Source organism: Carassius auratus, unplaced genomic scaffold (genome assembly GCF_003368295.1).
Source record: "Carassius auratus strain Wakin unplaced genomic scaffold, ASM336829v1 scaf_tig00214604, whole genome shotgun sequence".
NCBI classification, from domain to species: domain Eukaryota; kingdom Metazoa; phylum Chordata; class Actinopteri; order Cypriniformes; family Cyprinidae; genus Carassius; species Carassius auratus.
The window spans coordinates 161564-182845 of NW_020527735.1; the positions used below are offsets into that span (position 1 = coordinate 161564).

The following is a 21282-nucleotide window of genomic DNA, read 5'->3' on the forward strand; positions in this document are numbered from 1 at the left end:
TTTTTTATAGTCTACTTTGATATAAATATGCTTTACATGTGTGAAATACAGAGCTCTGACTTATCAGTGTGCACCATTTACTATCTGTTTTGAGCTTGCACGCTTTGTCTAAAGAAAATCATTTTTAGAGACCATTGGATTCAAACATTTCAACACAATATGTTGTTTTTTTTGCACCTTGTGGCCTCTAAAACTGTGTAAAAATTGGGTGTGCGGGTTCATTTCATTTGATCTTTGAGTCTATGCACCTATTGTTTTCCTTGACATTTTTCATAGTGTTTTATAAAGATGTGTTTAACACAGCTTAGGCTTCTAATTTCCCCAAGATAATTTTGGATACACCTGGGTCAGATTTCAGTAGTGCTATTGGGAAAGAAAAGTGTTATCGGTGTCCTAATGATTATACCAAAAAGAACAAAGAATTTCTCATTTAAGTTCCCAAGAGTGTTTGGCTAGCCTAGTTCATTTATTTTGAATTATATATGTTCTGTGCCCCGTCTTCTTTCCAGATCTCTCATTTGCATGGGTCTTTAATGAGTACCCTTACTTTGTTCAGCAAGACAATCGTCGCTTTGTCTCTCAGGAGACGGGAAACCTTTACATCGCCAAAGTCGAGCCCTCAGATGTGGGTAACTACACGTGCGTGGTGGTAAACCGCATCACTAAAGGCAAAGTCCTCAGCTCCCCGACCCCTCTGGTACTACGAACTGATGGTAAGTATCAACATTTTTTTCCAGTGGGCAATTTAGTAGGCACAAGCTTAATCATAACATCAGCACTAAAGGGTTTGTTTGACCTGTTGATGTAGTTAAGCATCAGGTTTGTTTGAACTGTGACAAGAGCTCTCAGTCCCTCCTTTGAAGCTGTGTGTACGGTATACTGTCCATGTCCAGAAAGGTAAGAAAAACATCATCAAAGTAGTCCATGTGACATCAGAGGGTCCGTTAGATTTTTTTTAAGCATTTAAAATACATTTTGGTATGAAAATAGCAAAAACTCCGACTTTATTCATCATTGTCTTCTCTTCCGATAAAATCATGAATAACTGGCATCACTGATTCAGTCGACATTAACACGGGACACAAATAATAACTGCTGAAATATTCAGGTAATGTTTCTCAGGTCAGTCAAAACACACCTGCAGGCGCAACTCCATTAACATGTGATATGATTTGAAAAACATAACTAAACTAAACAAAATATCAGTCATTCAAGCATTTATATAGTTGATATATCTCTGTCTTTGTATTTGGAATTCAAATATGACACTAATTTATTTTGCTTAGAAATTGAACACTGAAACACTGAAAACACTTTCTCTGGTGTCGACTTGACAGCATGTTAACTATGCAAACACTTCTTTTAAAATAGTGTAAATTAGTTTAGTTTTTTTAAGTCAAAGCTTCATAGACAACCCTGCTTACTCTCGAAGAGATGCTTTCACAGTCATAAATATACTTTGCCTTATACGAAGTAAACATAAACAATGGCTGGATAAAATATTTACCAACACTGTAAAACTTGAGCAAACCACACACCTCTACACGTTGTGTCAGACTCCAGATGATGTTATAAATTATTGGTTGCTTTTGTTTTAGCTGCCTGTTCTCTGAAAAAAAAAAAAAAACCTGTTCAACTACTAACACTGTTTCATATCTATTGTATAATGTATTTTCAAGTTTTATAGATCAGTGAATTAATTATGAATTGAAAAATAACACTTTTTTTTTCCTTTATAGGCGTAATGGGTGAATATGAGCCAAAAATAGAGGTTCATTTCTCTGACATGGTTCCAGCCGCAAAGGGATCAGTTGTGACACTGGAGTGTTTTGCTTTGGGGAAGTAAGTGTCATTCATCACCCTTTTGTAGTTACTAATGCCGATTACTTGCTAACCTGAACTCTGTCACTGAGTTTAATGTGTTTTTCAACTTGGCCCCCTCTTCTCGCCACCGTTTAAACATGAAATACCGTATAACAGTCTTAGTTTTGTTTTTGGGGGGGTTGCCTTGTCTCAATTGATTCCATTAGTGGATGAGCCATATACATATTCATTCTTTATCTTTTCTGTCTCTCTCTCACTCTGTGTTCTTTCCTTCTTTCATTCTTTCTCTCTATGTAGCTTTGAATTTTTCTCTTTTGCTTTCGCAAGATCACTCACCATAGTTGTTTCATATATTCAGCCCAGTTCCGGAGATAACGTGGAGGAGAGCCAATGGAGTGCCGTTTCCCAGCAAGGTGAAGATGAAGAACTCAAACGTAGTTCTGGAGATTCCCAGTTTCCAGCAGGAGGACGCCGGAGGCTATGAATGTGTAGCAGAGAACAAGATGGGAAAGAACATGGTGCAAGGACGACTCTCTTTCCATGGTATGATTATTTCACCCATTTTATGTTTAGTATTTACATGGTATGCTTCATTGTTGCCATAAAATTTTTTTTTCAACATTTCACACTAATTGCTTGCAATAATATACAGTACCACTCCATTGTTGTATAATCATATAAATTGTTTCATCTAAATTTGATATTGTACAAATATTACCGTAAAAATGCTGTGAAAGTATGGCAATGAGTTGCCAGGAACATACTGTAAATAAACTTGTGTCCTCTGTGTTATTGTACTACAGAAGATACACATGATATAATTGTTTAATCCATTATACGATTTTATTTTGTGAACACATTGGCTGGCTATTAGTAGGTCTTGTAGAAGCCCGTCGACTTTGCCATATCTTTTTCTCTGTAATTGAAATTAAAGCTTTCTAATAATTTAAAACGCACTTAATGGATATTATTGTTGTCATAACCATTCAAATTCTTGCCAGCGTTTTCCAAGAGGAGCCCTGCCAGTTCGGTCATTTCACAATTGCAGTGAATAGCTTTTTGATTACTTTCTGCCCTGTCTGACTTTTTTTTTATAGTTTCTATAACTGCATAGTAAAGACCAAAATAAACGGAGATCACATAATGGATTTGGCAGCGTGATGCTGCAGTGTGCCAAGACTCAGCAGTGCTAAATGCTAATTTGAGACACTTTCGTTCATCCAGAAAGGTGTCAAATGGCAAAAAGTTTGTTTTATAAAGCCTTTTTTTTTTTTTTTGGTTTGTTTTTTTGCTAACAGCAGACTGACAGACAGATAGACAGACATAAAGACAAATAGATGGATAACATTTATCTTCATTAGGATAGATATTCAGGTACATGTATGTATGAGAGCTCTGATATTTTCTTCACTTTAAATATATATGTAGTGCAAGAAGAACTCATTATTTCACCTCATTGTGTATTTTTCATTATTATTATATTTTAGTTAATAACGCTACTCGTTATTAAATATTCAGACACTGCAATTAGGTCAGCTCTTATTATCTTATTATCTTGGCTCTCCAATTTTAGTCAATATTTTACCTTAGTTTTATAAGATAAAGCTTCTGTTCCAAATCTTACACCAACGTCTTGCCCAAAGCGATATCGGTTAAATATTGGACAAATTGCAGGTCTATCTGGAATTTAAGCAAATTTGAGCCCATCTTTGGAGGCGAGCCATGACTCAAAGGATTATTAGGCACTAGAAGCCAGCATGTGAGAATAATTACCTCCTTGGGTCTGTCATTTTCCATTGACACAATAACAAGAAGAACATGCCTCAACCTAATGATGTGGAGATCACCAGCTACACACAGAATTACTGGCCATAGTGTGCTGAAAAATGATTGAATATCAAGATGAAAATAGCAAATGTTTCCAAAGATAATTGTTAGCCGAACAGCTACTCAATATCTCTTAGGTATGGCAACCTTTCACATGTGGTGTTATTGATTTAGATAAATGGATAAATATACAAAAAAGAAAAATACCTGCTAAAAGGAACCCATTAGTGAAATACAATATAAACAAAACTGAAGTGCAAATTGTAACAGCGCGAATTAAAAGGTTTTCTTTCCACTCACATCTGAGTACACACCACTTCTAAGTTCCCAGATGAAACGCTTTGTTTGTGAATGTGAGTCCTGCTTTTTCTCAAGGTTACTGAGAAGGTTAGAGGGGCAGTTGCTACTCTGACCTTCTTCTGAAAAGACCCGGCCTTCACAAACGATGCAAAAACATGAAAGCTTTTCATCCCAGTTCTTGTCAGAGAGCAGGCGTCCTTGTATAATGCAGTATGCCGAACTCTTTGAAAAAGGCCAAAGCATAGAAAAGAAGAAACCGATAACAGTTGCAAGGTTGGTCAGCTTATGCGTTTCATAGACGTTTGGGTTTAATTAGTTCTTGGGAAACCAAAGCTGACCAGTTTTCTTGACGAGTCAATCAGTGCGTGACTCCCATCGGTCAGTTTAGTGCTTAGTTGCCACAAAACCTGCAAGCGCTGTTAGCGGGAATGTTGATTGATGATTCATCTATAGGCATGCTTACACGGATCTTGAGTGATTGGTGGGAAACAACAACGCACAACATGAAGAGAGCGTCACATTATAGAACTGTGTTTGACGGTTCAATCATTAATCTAGACAGAGTCAAGTACACTGAATGGAAATCTGTTACCTTTTCAATCAGCAGGAAGACGGATAGATCAAGTCCTCACTGACATTTTGTGCTTCCAATTAATTGGGTAAAAGAGTGTCCATGTTCCAGCAAAGACACACATTTGGATTTTCTAGTAATTGTAATTTACAGTATTACTGTATAACTGTATTTATGATCAATTAAATGCAGCCTTGGGAAGCATAAAACATGAAAAATACTGAGATGAGAAACTGTGGCTGCTCTGTTGACAACATGACCATGACTGAGGGAAAAATCTTCTAGTAGACAGTGACAAAGACCGTAAAAAGATCTCAAGAAAGACCAGAGAAATGTCTTTGTCATTCATAAAAAACATTGTGTATCAAAAATGACTGATAAATTAATTCATAAAAACGTTTGACTTTTGTCTCTTCAGCGAAGCCTCAGTGGGTTCAGACGATGCGAGACAGCGCTTTGTCAATTGAAGAGAGGTTGTTTTGGGAGTGTAAGGCCAATGGAAAGCCCAAGCCTTCATACAGCTGGCTGAAGAATGGAGAACTACTGGCAGCCGAGGTAAAATACCAGCAGTGCACGGAGTTATGGTGTAGTGGTGAAAAGATCTGGATTGGCAGTGCAAAGATCATTGGGTCAAACCTTAGCAGGGGAGCTCTGTTAAATGTATAAAACAAAGTTGTATTGATTATATAATGCCTAAATCTTAGTTGTTGTTGTTTGAGTTGAATGCACGCCTATTTTGAATTCTTTTGATTGCTGTTCATCTGTTTCACAGGACAGGATCCAGATAGAGAATGGAGCTCTGACAATCGGCTCCGTAAACCTTTCAGATGCTGGCATGTATCAGTGTGTTGCTGAGAACAAACACGGAATCATTTATTTCGGTGCCGAATTGGTGGTTTTAGGTAAGAGAATCTCTTGTACCTTTCTCATTTCCAATCATCTTGTGTCTTTGTTCACTAAGAAGCACCATCCCAGCAAACACAAAACACCTCTACAACATTCCATTCAATTGCTTTTTGGTTGCAGTTTTGCTTTTGTAACATTTTAAAATCTTTCTAGAACCTAAAACCACAAATGAATGTAGATAAACGAAAATATTTTTGTAGTATTCCAGTATATTTTCTCCCTCAGGAGAAATTTGTCGATCAATCGATAAATAATACAATATGCATTACTCATTACACAACAATAAATATTACACATTACCCATAACCTTAGCCTCACACACACACAATTCATTACTTAATGTTCAATAATGGAATCTATAATGGAATCAGAGAAAGGTTGTACCTTTTTAACTTACAAGTTCCCCAAGGGCATCAACTCAAACTCCATATGGAGAATATAGCTTGAGTCACCAAAACATTTTAAGATTCTGCTATATATATATATATATATATATATATATATACTATTGTTTCAACAATGAAAGAGACTGTTTGAATGACTGTATAAGCATTATGTTACATTTATTATACATTATGAATTTCTCATTTACAATAAATAAATAACATTATGATAGCATTTAGTTGTCGGGTACCTAATTAAAACTTGTGTAAGTGAATTAAGACTGGCAGATGTGATGTTGTATGAATATTGTTATTTTAATGTAGGTAAAGCCGTTGGAGAAATATTACAAATATTAACATTTTGAAAAAAATGTTGAAATAACAAAATATGTATTTTATTTTATTTTACAATTCCCTAAAATAAATTGTGATTTTAAAAAAAAATGTATATATATATATATATATATATATATATACACTAATGTACTGTTGTTATTGAGATTGCTTGAATAGCTGTATAATTTTTTTTTTTTTTTTTCTGTGGGAAAAATAAATGTAAACACTGCTGAAGCAAAACTTTGCAAGATTTTAACAAATAACATTGAGAACTGTTATAATAGCATTTAGGTGTCAGTTAACTATCTAAGAGTAAACTAAGACTAGAGCACCTTTAAAAAAAATAAAAAAAAATAAATAAATAAAACCGGTTCAAATACTGATTATGACTGATTATGAATATGAGGACACAGCTCTAATCCTCTGGTGCGCTCTGTGGTTTTTACAGGCAAATAAACTCTTGAAATGGGCTCACAAACGAAAGAGCTGCCCTCTTTTCAACATTTCCCATCAGAACATTTAGAGTGGGGTGGTACGGCACTGTGACTTTCAGTAATGTTAATCCACTATTGATTGGCTGGTGGAAGATGATGAACTGTGGCCGCTCTGTTGACAACATGACAAACCACAACTGAGAGGTTCACAGTGACAAAGACCAGAGAAAGATCTTTGTCATCAGCTCATACAGAGATGAAGAGTGAGAGAGAGATAGCCAAAAGAGGGTAGAGGTCATTAAGGACACCTCTGCTATCTGACTACAGCCAATTCCTTCAGTGGTCTCCTGTAATGATGTTTGTGTAGGAGCCAGCAACCCTCCATGGGGTAATTAGGTAATAGAGATGCTATTTAACAATACTTTAGGCCACAGTGTGTTTGCTATGACAGTGCATAAGCAGCTTTCCGATTTGCAGCATTGATAAACACTGCTTCTCGGCAGAGGAGATACATTAGACCCAATTAGTGCTGGTTGCATTGCATCATCACTATCGGAAAATGTCTTTCATATAAGGGCTATTATAAAAACTTGACAACTGACTGTGTAAAATCAGCGTGGATTGATGTTATACCTTATTATATCCCTGTGATTAACAGGTTTGGGGTTTTACACCACAGTCATATTTTTTTAAGGAATAGTTCACTCAAAAAAAAAAAGTTCTGCTTTTATTTTTTAATGTTCAGGTTGCTGTACACTAGTGTGTTGTTAATTTATTTTTTTTATTATAAAAGTTTAGTGTCAGTAAGATTTTTTTTGTTTTTGTTTTGTTTTTATGTTTTTTTTTTTGTTTTGTTTTTTTATTTATAAATCCCTTATAATTTACCAAGGATGCATACATTTGATCAAACCAGTGCTATTTTAGAGTCTTTGAGATACTATTATATTTTTTGTTAACATTTTGAATTTTATTTTTATTTTTATGTTTTCATGCTTTCATGTTAATTTTAGTTAAAGTTTTTGTAATTTTTATTAGTTTTTGTTGTATTTAAATATGTCTATATAGATTATTAGATTATTATATATTATTCATTTTATTTGAGTTATTAGAACATTTACATTTTATGGAAGTTATTAGAACATTGTATTTTAGAACATTAAGGTAAATTAAACGAAAAAGAGAAATCTTGCTTTGGAAACTAGCCGAAATAATCCTATTAATATCTTTTATTTCAGTTAACATTTAGATGGATGGATGGATGGATGGAGAATTCCACTTCATAAAGACTCATTCATTCAAAACTAGGTTTTTGATTTTATCCTAAAAGGGATCAAATGATGGAAAATAATGTCCCAATAGTATTATTTTTGCCTTTTTTTCTCCCCTCAGATAGTCCAAATAAAGATTTGGTAAAATTGTCATACATCCCGAACATAATCACAAGGCTCAAAACCACCCACATGATGGGGAACTGCACAGTGCAAATTGCATTCATCACTAATTTTCTTACCTGATTTCCATAATTCCTTTAGTGAAGCGCTAAAACAACAGGCAGTGTGCAAGTGAAGTGCCTCCAGAATTTGCCTTGAACTGTTCCTTTAAGAGAAAATGCTAAAGTGGTCCTACATCAGCAGTGCACACACACACACACACACACACACACACAATGCTGCTTTCGGCGCTGCTGTCCGTTTACAGTAATACATGCAGGGCATCCGAGCCTGAGGCGGCAGTTTGACTCTCTTGGCCATGTGTTTTTCCATAGCCTCGCCCCCAGACTTTTCCAGAAGCCCTCTCAGAGCTCTGCTTAAAGCCAAGACGGGCAGCACAGTCACCATGGAGTGCAGGCCGCAGGCCTTTCCCACAGCCATCAGCACGTGGAGGAAAGGAAATGAACCAGTGCAGAGCACAGACAGGTACGGATACAATCTTTTTCTCTCTCTTTTCTTTGTATTCTTGTCCTTAATTCCTCTTTTTCATTCATTCTGACCATCTATTCGTTCAAGGCTTCACCCCAGCAGCCCTGCTATGTTCACACTATCTGTGCACAGCCTGCAACTGAACAGTTATCAAAAGGAAGCCGCATTGCCAATTGTGGTAGCTCACTGACCATAACACTCATGAATTATGAAGCAGGCCATTAGGCCGGGCCAGCAGGAGGTCGCTCGGCATTTTGGGTTAAGTCTGTCAAGTATGAAATGATTCCTGGTAGGAGGCCGCTTGAGGAAGCACAGCGGATCGCAAGCCTGGCTCTTTTTATAATGCAGTTGGATTAAATAGTATGGGGAGAATCCTGTCAAGGGTGCAGAACTACTGTAGGAAAACAATAGATTTGCATTAAGCCACAGTTGTTTGTTTTGAGAGCATTCGTTGAGATGGCCAAAGTCCAATTTAACTGTAAGCGCATTGCTGGGGAATTGTACATTACAACATAAACATTCCAGAACTGGGTTTCCAGCGTTTGCTGTCAGCTGCTCTGGATAATATCATGTGAATAGCTGGTGATATATAAGGAGGCCCAGGGGCAATTATATATATTTTTCCATAAATCAAACACTGCTGTACATCTATATGCCATCACAAATATTACCATTACCTTTTAAAAATGAGAAAGCCTTGAAAATAATTTTAAATTTAACACAAGATACAAGAACTTACAATAACAGGAATGGTTGTTACACTATAAATATGCTAGAAATCTAGAGAAACATATCAAAATATTTTATAAAAATAATATAATTGCCTTAGAATATTAACGTTACTAAGTAGTTTTGGATGTATATAAATCTGTTTCGTTTAGATCTCAATAAGTATACACTCTACTGTTGAAAAATTTGGGGTCAGTAAGAATTTTTATAAAGAAATTAATTTTCTTGAGCAATAAATTGTTGAAAAGTGACAGTAAAGTCTTTTACGTTGTTATGGAAAACATTCTACAACAAATAATTGCTGTTCTTTTGAACTTACTTAAAAAATCAGTTTCCACGAAATATAAAGCAGCACAACCGTTTCAACATTGATAATAATAAGAATTGTTTCCTGAGGCTTAAATCATATTAGAATGATTTTTGAAGGATCATGTGAGACTGAAGACTGAAAAGTCGGCTTTACGTCATATTTACATTTTGGAATATATTCCAATAGAAAACACTTCGTTTAAATTGTAGTAATTTTTTACAATATTATTTTACTGTATTTTTGATCAAATAAATGCAGCCTTAAAGGCCATGTTGCAGGTTAACCACTACTTTCGATTAATGGGTACATAAATCACTCAAGATATGTATATCATTTTTAAAATGTCTCAAAAATGGGCTTAAATACCTATTTGTTTAAGTTTTTGGTGTAAACGGTTTTTTTACGCAACTCTGTGATGACGTCATGTTGGGTAGAGGTCGAGGAAAGGTAGCCTCCATCTAGTATGATGCCGCTTTCCAGGCAACCCATATCCCGTGTTTTTACAAGCTTAAGCCCGTGAAAGTGCACTGGAACGGCAATCAAACCCGTGACTTCCCACCCGTGAACTCGTGTCTCGTACTAGATCAATGTACTCCGAGTTCCGAGGTCACACAGCATGCGATACAACGATGACAGCCCCTACGAATAATACTGCCTGCTGATGCAGTGTTTATGCAAGTGGTACACGTTGAAAAAACTATTTTAGGTCAGTGCAACGTTGCAATAAAATAAATAATCTAGTTACAATTCCTTGCACTCAGAAAGTTTGGCGTAACTTGCCTGGAACGGTACAAAGTCGTTAGTAGTGATATGAAATAGTTATTACGAGCTCAAAAACCTGCCTGGAACGCGCGCAGCATCAGAACTATAGCGACTGACTGGGATGAGGAAGAGGTGGCAAGTGGCAACATGTATGATGAAACACAGCAGTGTATTTTCAATCGAGCCAGCCGTGAGAGGGCAAATGAGGAATTGCCAAGAACTGATGTCCGTCAAAGCCTATGCATGGCCCCAGGAGAATGAGTGGAGTTGGTGAAGTCCTGGTGAGTTGCTATCATTTAGCATTGCAGCAATGAGCACTGGAGCTAGTTTACGAGCAGCGGTGCACAATAACGACACACACACACACATACATACATATATATATATATATTTTTTTTTTTATATATATATATATATCATTGTTTTCTTTATATCTAGTGGCAGTGATCATGACGTTAGTTCAGATAAGTATCGGTAACCTTTGTCATAGTGTCGTAGTACTGATAAATTTTGTCTTTGTCACCTAGAAATAGAAGGCATCATGCTAGCTATATGGACGTTTCTAAGCGTTTATCTCTTCCTCCGGTGAAAATGTTGTTGCAAACGTAGCCGTGTGTCTGTAGCTGTGTTTGACAGGAGCTTGTGTGGGTGCCGTCCCATGTAAACTGCGTTAGAAAGCTTGTGCTGTAGGGAAGTGAGTGCGTTTGGGTCGCTGTTGGTCGATATCTCTCCATCTATCTGTCTGTCTATCTATCTATATATGTAGTCTATCTATATATATATATATATATATATATATATATATATATATATATATATATATGTATTTATCTATTTATCTATAATCTGAATACTCTCGTCTACTACTCGTCTCTTTCTAGTCACTCTCAATGCTCTCAAGGTGGCTTTGGTAAATTATCTCCCCAACGTGACGTGATGCAATGCATTGTCGGGGAAAGGAGACCGCTGCAAGATAGTACCTACTTTTTCGTATTATATTCCGTTTTGTGATACCCAACAACATAAAACACAATACAATACAAAATTTGAAATATTAGTGGATATCTAAATGTCAAATTGGAACCTACATATACTGTAATTATATCAAAGAAGTCACAACCCATTCTTTTAAAATAAATTAATCAGCTGATAAACCAAAAACTTTTCCTCTAACCCAGTCGTGCAATTTTTGAATTACTAGTGTAACAACATATTGCAGAACTAAAATTGCCCCCATCCATACAGCCAAGACAAAACACCAGCAACAGTGTGAGAGGCTTGTTATACAGAGTTGTAAAGGGTTCAAGTCATGGATTGCAGTTACACGTAAATAGCAATTACTGTAAATGAAACTGAAATCGCTTAAGATTCTAGGCACTTAACATGTACATGAGAAAATAAGGGTTGTATTTCTTAAGAGCATGTATATTAAGAGTATGTTAAAATTGTAGAAAAAGTCATGAAGGTTTGGAAGGAAGTCTAATTCAAATGATGGGGCAGTAGATTGAGCGATGCACATTTACGTTTAAATGATTGTTCGTGTGAATGCACACTCTTCAGCTTCGTTGGCTGTCATGGATAGTGTCCAATGTACAGAGATGAATGTGCCATTCTAAAGAAACACATTATGTTCTTCTTACTACATTTTCTACTGTTCCCGAAATGTAAAACACATTTGTACTCGGAATCTAGCTCCATTATGAGTTAACCAAGTTTAAATTTGATTTGAGGGGATTGTGCTTCTCTCCTTTAGGATAACTTTACTCCCTGATGGAACACTTAGAATAACAAATGTGACCAAGATGGACGGGGGAAACTACGCTTGCTTGGCTAGAAACCAGTTTGGTGTGGCCAGCACTACAGGAAGACTATTAGTCACAGGTATGGATTACTGTAACAGTATTACAGTCTGGGCTTCCTCTTTGCTTTTTCTGCAGACAGAAGTTATTTTAGATTTTCGTTCAGCTGCGGAAATGTTATGTGGGAAGTGGTGATATCTTTCCAAACTCTGGGGCTTTAAGGTTTCAGGCAATTGGGTTCTTGATACAGCTGCACAATTAATCAAAATCATGACAGTTTCTGAAAGAGATAGTTCATCCAAAAATAAAAAGTCAATTCCTTCATGATGTTTCCCTCATTTGTTTCTTTCGTTTGTGTAACACTAACAAAGATATTTTGATGAATGTCTCAACTGATTTTGTCCATACAATGGAAGTCAATGGAGTCCAACAGTTTCAAGCTCCAAAAAGGACATAAGGTAGCATATACGATAAACTGAGCAATATGTAAGTGGGTATTTACTTCCAAAGACAATCTAAATTATGTACGTAAAGGCATGTATAACATCAAACATCACTGCTTTTTGTGTCATGAAATTTCTGTTATGACATGTTCAGTCACATGACATCCAAGAACCAATGAGGTTTCATGTTATAAATGTGACAAAGGTTTGTTTTCTTTCCTTTTTTTTTGTCTTTGTTGAACTCAACAGGGATGGGATACAGAGGCTTTTTGTGTGCTGTTGTAATTACCCATTTCCACGCTCTGCTTATGGCATTGCAATTACCCTGGATTACACTAATGGAGTGTGTGAGGGTGTAGGTTATAGGTTGTGCTTACACAATTTAGAGAGAAAAATATAGAATGCGGCATTTGCACTCTGGGTTTTGCTGAGATTAGTCCTTTACAGCAGATTCCACGCCAACAGATTTGAATATGAATCTTAATGGAAGTAACCTCTGCATTTAGCTACTGGGCACTTGTAAAAACATTGATGTTATTAAAGGGGTCATGTCAGTTGAACAGAAAATGAATTTCCCTTGATCATTTGAAATTGACTTTTTTTCTTCTATTTAATTTTCAGAATTGAAAAAAAAAAAAATTTATTGTAACAAATTATTAAAAAACTAAAACAAATTATTCTGAAATTGAACCCAAATTGACCCTATTTATTCTCTTTTGTGTGTGTGTGTGTGTGTGTGTGTGTGTGTGTGTGTGTGTGTGTGTGTGTACATACCTTAGATTTGATGACACAGTTTCGGTACGGGGGAAACCCTTTTTTACATAAAAAAAAAAAAAAATTGGTTTACTGAAAAAATTACACTTTCTTTAAATAAACTCAATTATAATTAATATTTTCTAATACTTCATTTATTTTATTTTTTATTTTTTTTTTGCTGTAAATCTTAGAGTCATCTGTTTAAAAACACTGCGATTTAATTCTATGGTTTAGAATTTGTATATACTGTACAGTGTGCGTATATATTTACATTTATTATTCATTTAAATTAATCAACCTTATGTGTGCTTTTGAGCAGATCCCACACAGATCACCCAGGGTCCAGTAGACATGGAGATCATTGTTGGGGAGAGCATCGTACTCCCCTGCCAGATCTCCTGTGACCCCGCTCTGGATGTTTCATTCTCCTGGGCCTTCAATGGGCAGCTCCTCAATAAACTGGACCAACATTATGAGCATGTGGGTGGGGTAAGTCGTATTTTTTATATATATATTCTTTCTGTCTGTATAATGCTTTATACTGTTTAATGTGTCATAGACGTTTGTTAAGATGTTCATCAAAATCTAGCATTTCACACTTCAAGTTTATTCACACTTGTGCTGTGCTGATTATCCTTTACCTAATTTGGTTTTCCCAGTCAAAAATGACCAGGTCTTCTGAAAATTGTTTGTAAACCTATCATAATGCAATATTATCACCAATCTTGCATTCATTCTTTTTGCTGTTTTCTTTCCGTTAGCATGTTTTGTATTCCTTTTTGTAACTGATTGATTGTAGGCTTCATCGATTTGTGTTAGTGTCAAAAACTGAGGTTCATAAGTTCAAATCGATGAGGTCGGCAATCGGGCAGTTTCAGAATGAGGGTGGGAGTTGTTATTCCCTGTGGGAGAAAAGTTAGTAAGTTTTACTCCTATGTGATAAAATTAATTAGCATTTTTGGTGCAAAGAAAATCCTCTCTATGTCAAAATGAATAGAACACAACGTTAGAGTTAAATCTGCACTCAAATTGCAAATATGACAGCTGTTGTGGACTAATTTAATTTAATAACTTTTATTTGGCTGATCATATGACTGGAGTCTGCATCAGAATATATGTGAATGCAAATGATTTTAAACAAATGTATAAATATTACTATTAATTTCTTTGTGTAAAGCCTTTCTAATGTAGAAAAATACTGAGGGCCCTATCATACACCCGGCGCAAATGCATGTGTGGCCATTTGTGCGCCCATTGGCGTGCTGGTCTAAAAAAGAGGTGTGTTCCGGCACATTGCTGACGCATTGCTGAAAATAGACTGCGCCATAGACCAACTCAAACCTAGTCTAAAGTCAATGACGCAATTTTTTGTGTTATTTAAAGAGCGTGTTGGTAGAAAATGCGGGTCTGGGCGGGTCCACAGTGCGCATTGACTTTGCTTATTACACACAGGGATGCGCATCACACAAACATGCCAAATATTAAAAACAAAAGGATAACAGTGTAAAAGAATATTATTGTGTAGGCCACATAAATATAAAAATTTAATAAATAGGATAGTCATTGCATGTATTAGAATTAGGCTACATATTAGCAATTCAGCCCAATACTACTTATAATGATGAATGAAATTCTACTTCATCCCACGCCTTCTTCACCTGTGGATGCTTTGGTGGATTCCTGATTGTCCTGTAGATGATCTGCTCAGGCACACGAGCAGATCGGTTTCTTTGCTTGAGAAGCGTTCAGCTTTTCCGCCATGTAAATAGTGATGCCCCATGGCGCGAGCGCATCTCGCTCTTAAAGGGAATGGGAGATGACACTCTGATTGGTTTATTGAACGTTACGGCCATTATTTATTAATTTATTTTTGGACACGCCCTCAGTGCACCTGCGCCATGTGCTTTACACTTTGCATTTAGATCATTAAAATAGGCCCCTAGGTGTTAATTTAATGTCTCTGTACTATACTGTGTACCATGCTATACAGCTTTACAATGAAATTAATTTATTATACTTATTATACTCAACAAATGTCAGATTCTGAGGGAGTAGATCCAGTAGTTTACTGTACAATGCTATTGTCCTCTGAGCCAGACCTACTGTTAAAGTGTGGGAGACTTGGCAGAGATCTATTCATCACTCTCTTTTTGAGGTTTTTAGCTGTTCCTTCCACTGCTTAGCAGCCCAATATGTTCACTTTGAGCTATTTTCCCTCCTCTTCACATAATAAAAATCAATCCATTAAAGTTTAGCCTTCAGTGATCTCAAGTGTAATATCCTCATATGGCTTTTGAATGGTCAGATCTCAGACTGCTTTTCTCTGGGATGTAATGATGCCTTTCTAGAAATAGTAATGATTTTAAAGACTGAGAGAATGCCCTAATGAGGACTGACTGGTCAATATTGGATGTGCATGATTCAACTGAGCATCCCTTAAACAGATTCATTAATCACCACCCCCAAAGCCATCAAAAAGATGATTTATTTTTCAAATAAGGTTGCATATTTCAGAGAATTAAATGAGTTATTTTTTATGTGGAAAGCAACAGTAAAATACAATTATTTTTGACTTTTATATAATTCTGTTAATTTGGTGATAACTCTGAGCATTTGGAACACATACGCTCTCATCTTCAAGCGAGTGATTCTTATCAGTAATTATATTCCAGTTCTTATTATAAATTCTCAGATGCCACCCGTCTTGTAGGATTATCAACATGAAGTTCACAGCTTGGATGAATTCATTTCCATAATGAAACAAAATTTTTAGCCTAATGCCCTTGCTGCTGAAATTGCAGATTTACCTCTTGTTTGCCAACCACAATCTTCCCCTCAGATAAGAGCATACATCTTATCTCATGTAATTTAATTGATTTGAAATCTAAGCGCTTTTTATTAAATTAGTGAAGTTGTCTGTGCCAAAGACTTCAGTGCTGCATAGACAATATCAACATCCAAGCGAGTAAGTGTCTATAAACAATAGCAATAACGTATCCGTTTTAATGAACTGAAGATTTTTGACAGATTGGTGAATCGAGTAAGAAGTAAATGTACACACTGATAGCACTATTTATTTTCATAAATAAAGAAATATTGATGCATTTTATTATATATATATATATATATATATAATTTTTTTTATTATTTTTTTTTATTAACCCTCTATGGTACGCATTATGTTCCAACCATTAAATATTTTTTTAAATAAGTTGTTATTACATGAAATAGCTTCAGTTATACAAATCAAAAAACATTGTAACATTGCAACAGTGTACCACAATGGAAAATGGCCAAAGTAGTAGTTTTTCTATTAGATTATGATTTTCTTTTCTACTTAAATGGACATTAGTTTTAGATATTGATATATTTTAATACTTGGATCTCATTTTTGGCTGAACCAACCCTTTAACCTTCAAAATTGTACTTAAAAGTATTATATTAATGCTTGCAAATGGACAATTTTTTATTTTATATTTTAACATCCACAAAGTTTCCAACAACAAAAACAAGTCTTTTTGAAAATATTTTATATAAGTTAAGTAAATATATGCTAGCTTGGAACATGCCTTAATACCATGTAGAACATGAAAACATCAACTACAGGTATTACGATAGGCAGCTCCCTGAAGAAAAATGTGTTTTCCCAGTCCATCCATGTGAACATGTCTCAATCCAGCTCATGTCACATTTCATGACATCCTGTGAAAAGCAGTTCCTTTTTGTGATTCAAAGGTGCAAGTCACATTTGCTGTACTTCATGCAGACGATCCCCCTGCAGCCAGGGTATTTGCACTTCCCTTTCTTCTCCATGACAGGCCAACTCTACTCTCTTACTATTGCCTTTTCCATTAAAATATTGCTGTATTCATTTTCTGAAAAGAAGACATAATTCTGTTATTTATACTTAAATACTACTATACTACAATTATCATTTCAAATCAATAATTAACTAGATAATTTTATTGATGCTACGATCTATAAAAAAATCCCAATGTGGAAATACATTACTGCAGTTCCACTGTGGTACAGAGTTGCCATATGGCAACCTTGCTATTTTCTTAATTTACAGTAAAACTATGTTAGACAAAATTGATTTGTGAATGAAAATATCTAATTTACTTACCAAAGATGTTCCAAAAAAAATTCCCCTTGAGAAAATGTGTTTACAAATTAACTTAATCGAGCAATTTCTGGAGCACTTCAACAGGTGTCTTCTGTGTCAGGGTGACAGTGGGAAAAGGAGTTTTGGAGGGACGTTCAGTTGTCATGTGACTTAAAAACAGCACATCATTGGCTCCCTTAAGGCCTACCCTTTTAATTCCCATAATGCGATATCAATAACAACTCCGTACCATAGAGGGTTAAGGCTTTATAGAATGCTAATTTAATGCATACATAAATGCTTCTGTTAAAAAACCATCTAAATTGAGAGCAATGGAGTGAAACAAAATGCTGGAGTGTTTAGTTTTACAAAGTTGTCTGTTCTTTTAAAATGTTCTATTCAGTGCTTTCAGTCTTTGAATTAAATTGTATTCTATTCTCTGCATATGTTAATGCATGCAGTTAATCAGTATATCAATTAATATGATTCAAATGTTAAGAATAAAAGTTAGTTTAGCAGAAAGAACTTTTCAGTACATAAGTTCTTCATTATGATTATAACTTTATAATATACTGTATGAGGATTCTGATGCTCTTTTTACTTCTTAATTACATGTATCATCATGAATATAATAGGAAATATCTTTATTACTTTACCTGTTTTCACAGTACTTCATCTATTCCCTTGACAGAGCGCTTTTGAAGTTCACCTCCACTCTTATGAACAACTTTCTTCATCTTTATTAGATTAACAAAGGCATTTAATTGTCGTGTGTGGATTTAGTATTCATCACTTGTATGGTTTCATATCACAGGGTTTCAGCACACTGAATCCAATCACACTACCTCTTAAATGTGATTAAGCTCTAATTAGCCAATTAGCAAGTGAGTTTGGTAGCTGGATTCTGTGCAGTGTTGAAGAAGCCTAAGGCTTGGCCAGAGGAAATGTTTCTCCATGACGGACGTTTCAAACATGGCAGTGAACAGCCTTTGCCAAAAGTCATCCGTTAGCTGTGGAGTTGGGCCACATTTTCATTCCCAAACCCAGCAGGGTGTCTACACTTACTGAAGCACTTGTCGGCAAATATAGCAAACAACTCACACATCTTCCTGTTGCTTTAAAGCCCAGTTGGTAGCAGATAGTAATGTGTATGTGTGTGTTTATATCTCTAGAGTACATCTGGAGATTTGATGATACGGAATATACAGCTGAAACACGCCGGAAAATATGTCTGTGTGGTCGACACGGATGTCGAGAGTTTATCAGCTGTGGCTATTTTAATCGTGAAAGGTAAGAGAGCGACGGCCAGGCAACCGGGGGAGCTTCAAATTCAGGGTTTGGATTTGGAAGGAAAACCTGATTGAAAGATAAAAAAAGCTTTCTTTGCTTTGCCAAGGAAATGTACTCAGCAAGTACAAAATGCAAGTACAAACTGGCAGTAGCAAGCAAATAAAACCAGCTGGGCTTATATAAGGCTCTTTAAATGTGGGGCCATGTCTCTGTATCAAACAGGGGGCCGGGATTTATGCAATTTATGAGTAAAATAATGTCTGCGTTAAACATAAATTGATTATACTTGTATGTTTCAATCTACAATCACCCATACTGAAAACACACATTTTGAAGCATAATTTTAAAATAAATGCTTTTTTTGCTTTTTTTTGGGGGGGGGGGGTAGGTTTGTAACTACTTAAGGAATCTGGAGTGTAAGTGTTTTCAGTTTACATTGTACAACAAAAAAAGTATTGTCAAGTTATATTTACCACTGACCTTATTTTACTTATGAACTGAAAAACACCATTATAAAATCCCATAGGAAGATCTTAAGGGAACCCATGGTGAATTTGTCTTCCTGGTTTTGACGTCACAGCTACTGCGCTCTTAAGATGGGGAGTTAAATGATAAATGTCTGATTTCTAGATCCTAGAAATGTCCAGTGGATATAGAAAAAGACCCCCCCCCCCCCTTAAAATAATAAAATTTGGTTGCTTTGCAGCATGAAGTGAAGACACAGTTTTTGTTTTATTCAGCTGTATTTATTCAGTGCAGCTTATAACATCCAAGTGAAAGATATAACACACACACACAATTTGTCAGAAAAAATAAAATAAAAACAGAATCACTGAGTTAGAAAAAGGAACACCCCCTTGTATCAGTATTTTGTTGAACCACCTTTTGCTTTCATTACAGTCTTTAGTCTCTAATAACTTTCTAGACTTTGCAATATTTGCTCCCTCTTCTTTGCAGAACTGCTCAAGTTCAGTTTAAATGGTGGTGACCGTTTGTGGACTGCAAAGTCATTCCAAAGATTTCAGTGGGGTTTAAGTCTGTACTCTGACTAGGTCATGCTAGGACATTCACCTTTTTCTCCTTCAACCACTGTGTGTTCAGTTTTGTTGGGTGCTTTAAGTCACTGTCATGTTGGCAGGTAAACCTTCTTCTATTGACAACTTTCTGGCAGAGGGCAACAGATTTTCCTCAAAAATTGGATGGTATTTTGCCCCATCCATTTTTCCCTCCTGCAGAGAAACACCCCATAACAGTACATGCTTTACTGGAGGAATGATGTTATTTGGATGGTGAGCTGGATTCGATTTCTGCCTGACATATCGTTTGGTGTTGAGGCCAAATAATTCAATTTGAGTCTCATCTGCTTCAGAATCTTCAAGGTGTTTTGGTAAAGTTCAGTCGTGATGCATGTCAACTCTACTGAACAAGCCACATTGGAGAATTTGTGATATTGTTGTCACAGGCACACAATGACCACTCTTTGTCATAAACTCCTGTAACTGCTTCAGGTTTGCTATGGGCCTCTTGGTCACCTCTCTGACCAGTTTCCTCCGGCTCTTTCATCCAGTTTGGAGTGACGTCCCGATCAGGGAGGGTCTGGTTTGTACTCTCCCTGTTGTACAAAAGCTCTTTTCATGCTGAACTAATCACAGTTAAAAGTCAAATGGTTTGTGTGCCACTGAGAAGGTGATTAACAACACCTAATTGAGTTTACAAGTCATTTTAAAGAGTGGGGATGATCTTTTTTCTAACTCACTGATTCTGATTTTTTTTTTTTTTTTTTTTGACATGTTGGTGTTATATCTTTCACTTTGATGTTATAAATTGCACTGAGTAAATACAGCTAGATAAAACAAAAACTTTCTCCCTCTTTATTTCAGACTGCAAAGTGTGATTATTTTAAATTGTGTTTATTCTTTTCTACACCCACTCTCATTTAAATGAATACAATCACAAAACTCAATAGGCATTTTTCAATATATATATATATATATATATATATATATATATATATATATATATATATATATTCATTTTACTACTTCTTTCGAACTCTAAAATGTTGTATCTAAAATTGTAAGTAAAAAGTATTAATAAGATTATTAAGATTAAGAAACTGGAACAGAAATGTAAAAAGAGGGACCCCTGAAGGACATTCAGCTCCTAAAACCTCCGGCAGTTTAATTCACAGAAACTAGTGTCTGTCCTTTGAGTATTATGCACAATGGGGGCCATGGTTTAAAATGAATTATGTAAATATTAGTCAGACCAAAACTGCATGTAAACTCCTCACACCAAAACCAAATATGAAGTTTTTTTTTTTTTTTTTTTTACAGTTTGTCTTGATGATTTGTCTTTGAGTGCCTTTTTGGTGAGAAGCAATCATTGTCTGGTCTTACTATTGATTCTACAAGTCACCTGCGCTGACAAAACCACAAAACATTATGCTCCATTTCGTTATATATTCCCCCAAAAGAGTGTGAATTTGACAAAGGAAGACAACTCTCTGCACATTTTAATTGGAAGACGTGCTGTAGCCGTTAAGAAAACAGCTCAAGCCTCTGAAAAGCTTTCCTGTGATTCTCAAA

General features: G+C 35.7%; 1 protein-coding gene across 1 annotated transcript in view; it reads left to right on the top strand.

The window, feature by feature from the left end:
• LOC113092487 (contactin-3-like) overlaps positions 1 to 21282 on the top strand; it is a 76392-nt gene that overhangs the window by 40210 nt on the left and 14900 nt on the right. Inside the window, exons 6-14 of the mRNA XM_026258102.1 lie at positions 510 to 713; positions 1740 to 1842; positions 2183 to 2367; positions 4941 to 5077; positions 5295 to 5424; positions 8347 to 8497; positions 12055 to 12182; positions 13619 to 13788; positions 18577 to 18694. Coding sequence (XP_026113887.1) covers positions 510 to 713; positions 1740 to 1842; positions 2183 to 2367; positions 4941 to 5077; positions 5295 to 5424; positions 8347 to 8497; positions 12055 to 12182; positions 13619 to 13788; positions 18577 to 18694 — 1326 coding nt within the window. The remainder of the gene's footprint in view (positions 1 to 509; positions 714 to 1739; positions 1843 to 2182; positions 2368 to 4940; positions 5078 to 5294; positions 5425 to 8346; positions 8498 to 12054; positions 12183 to 13618; positions 13789 to 18576; positions 18695 to 21282) is intronic.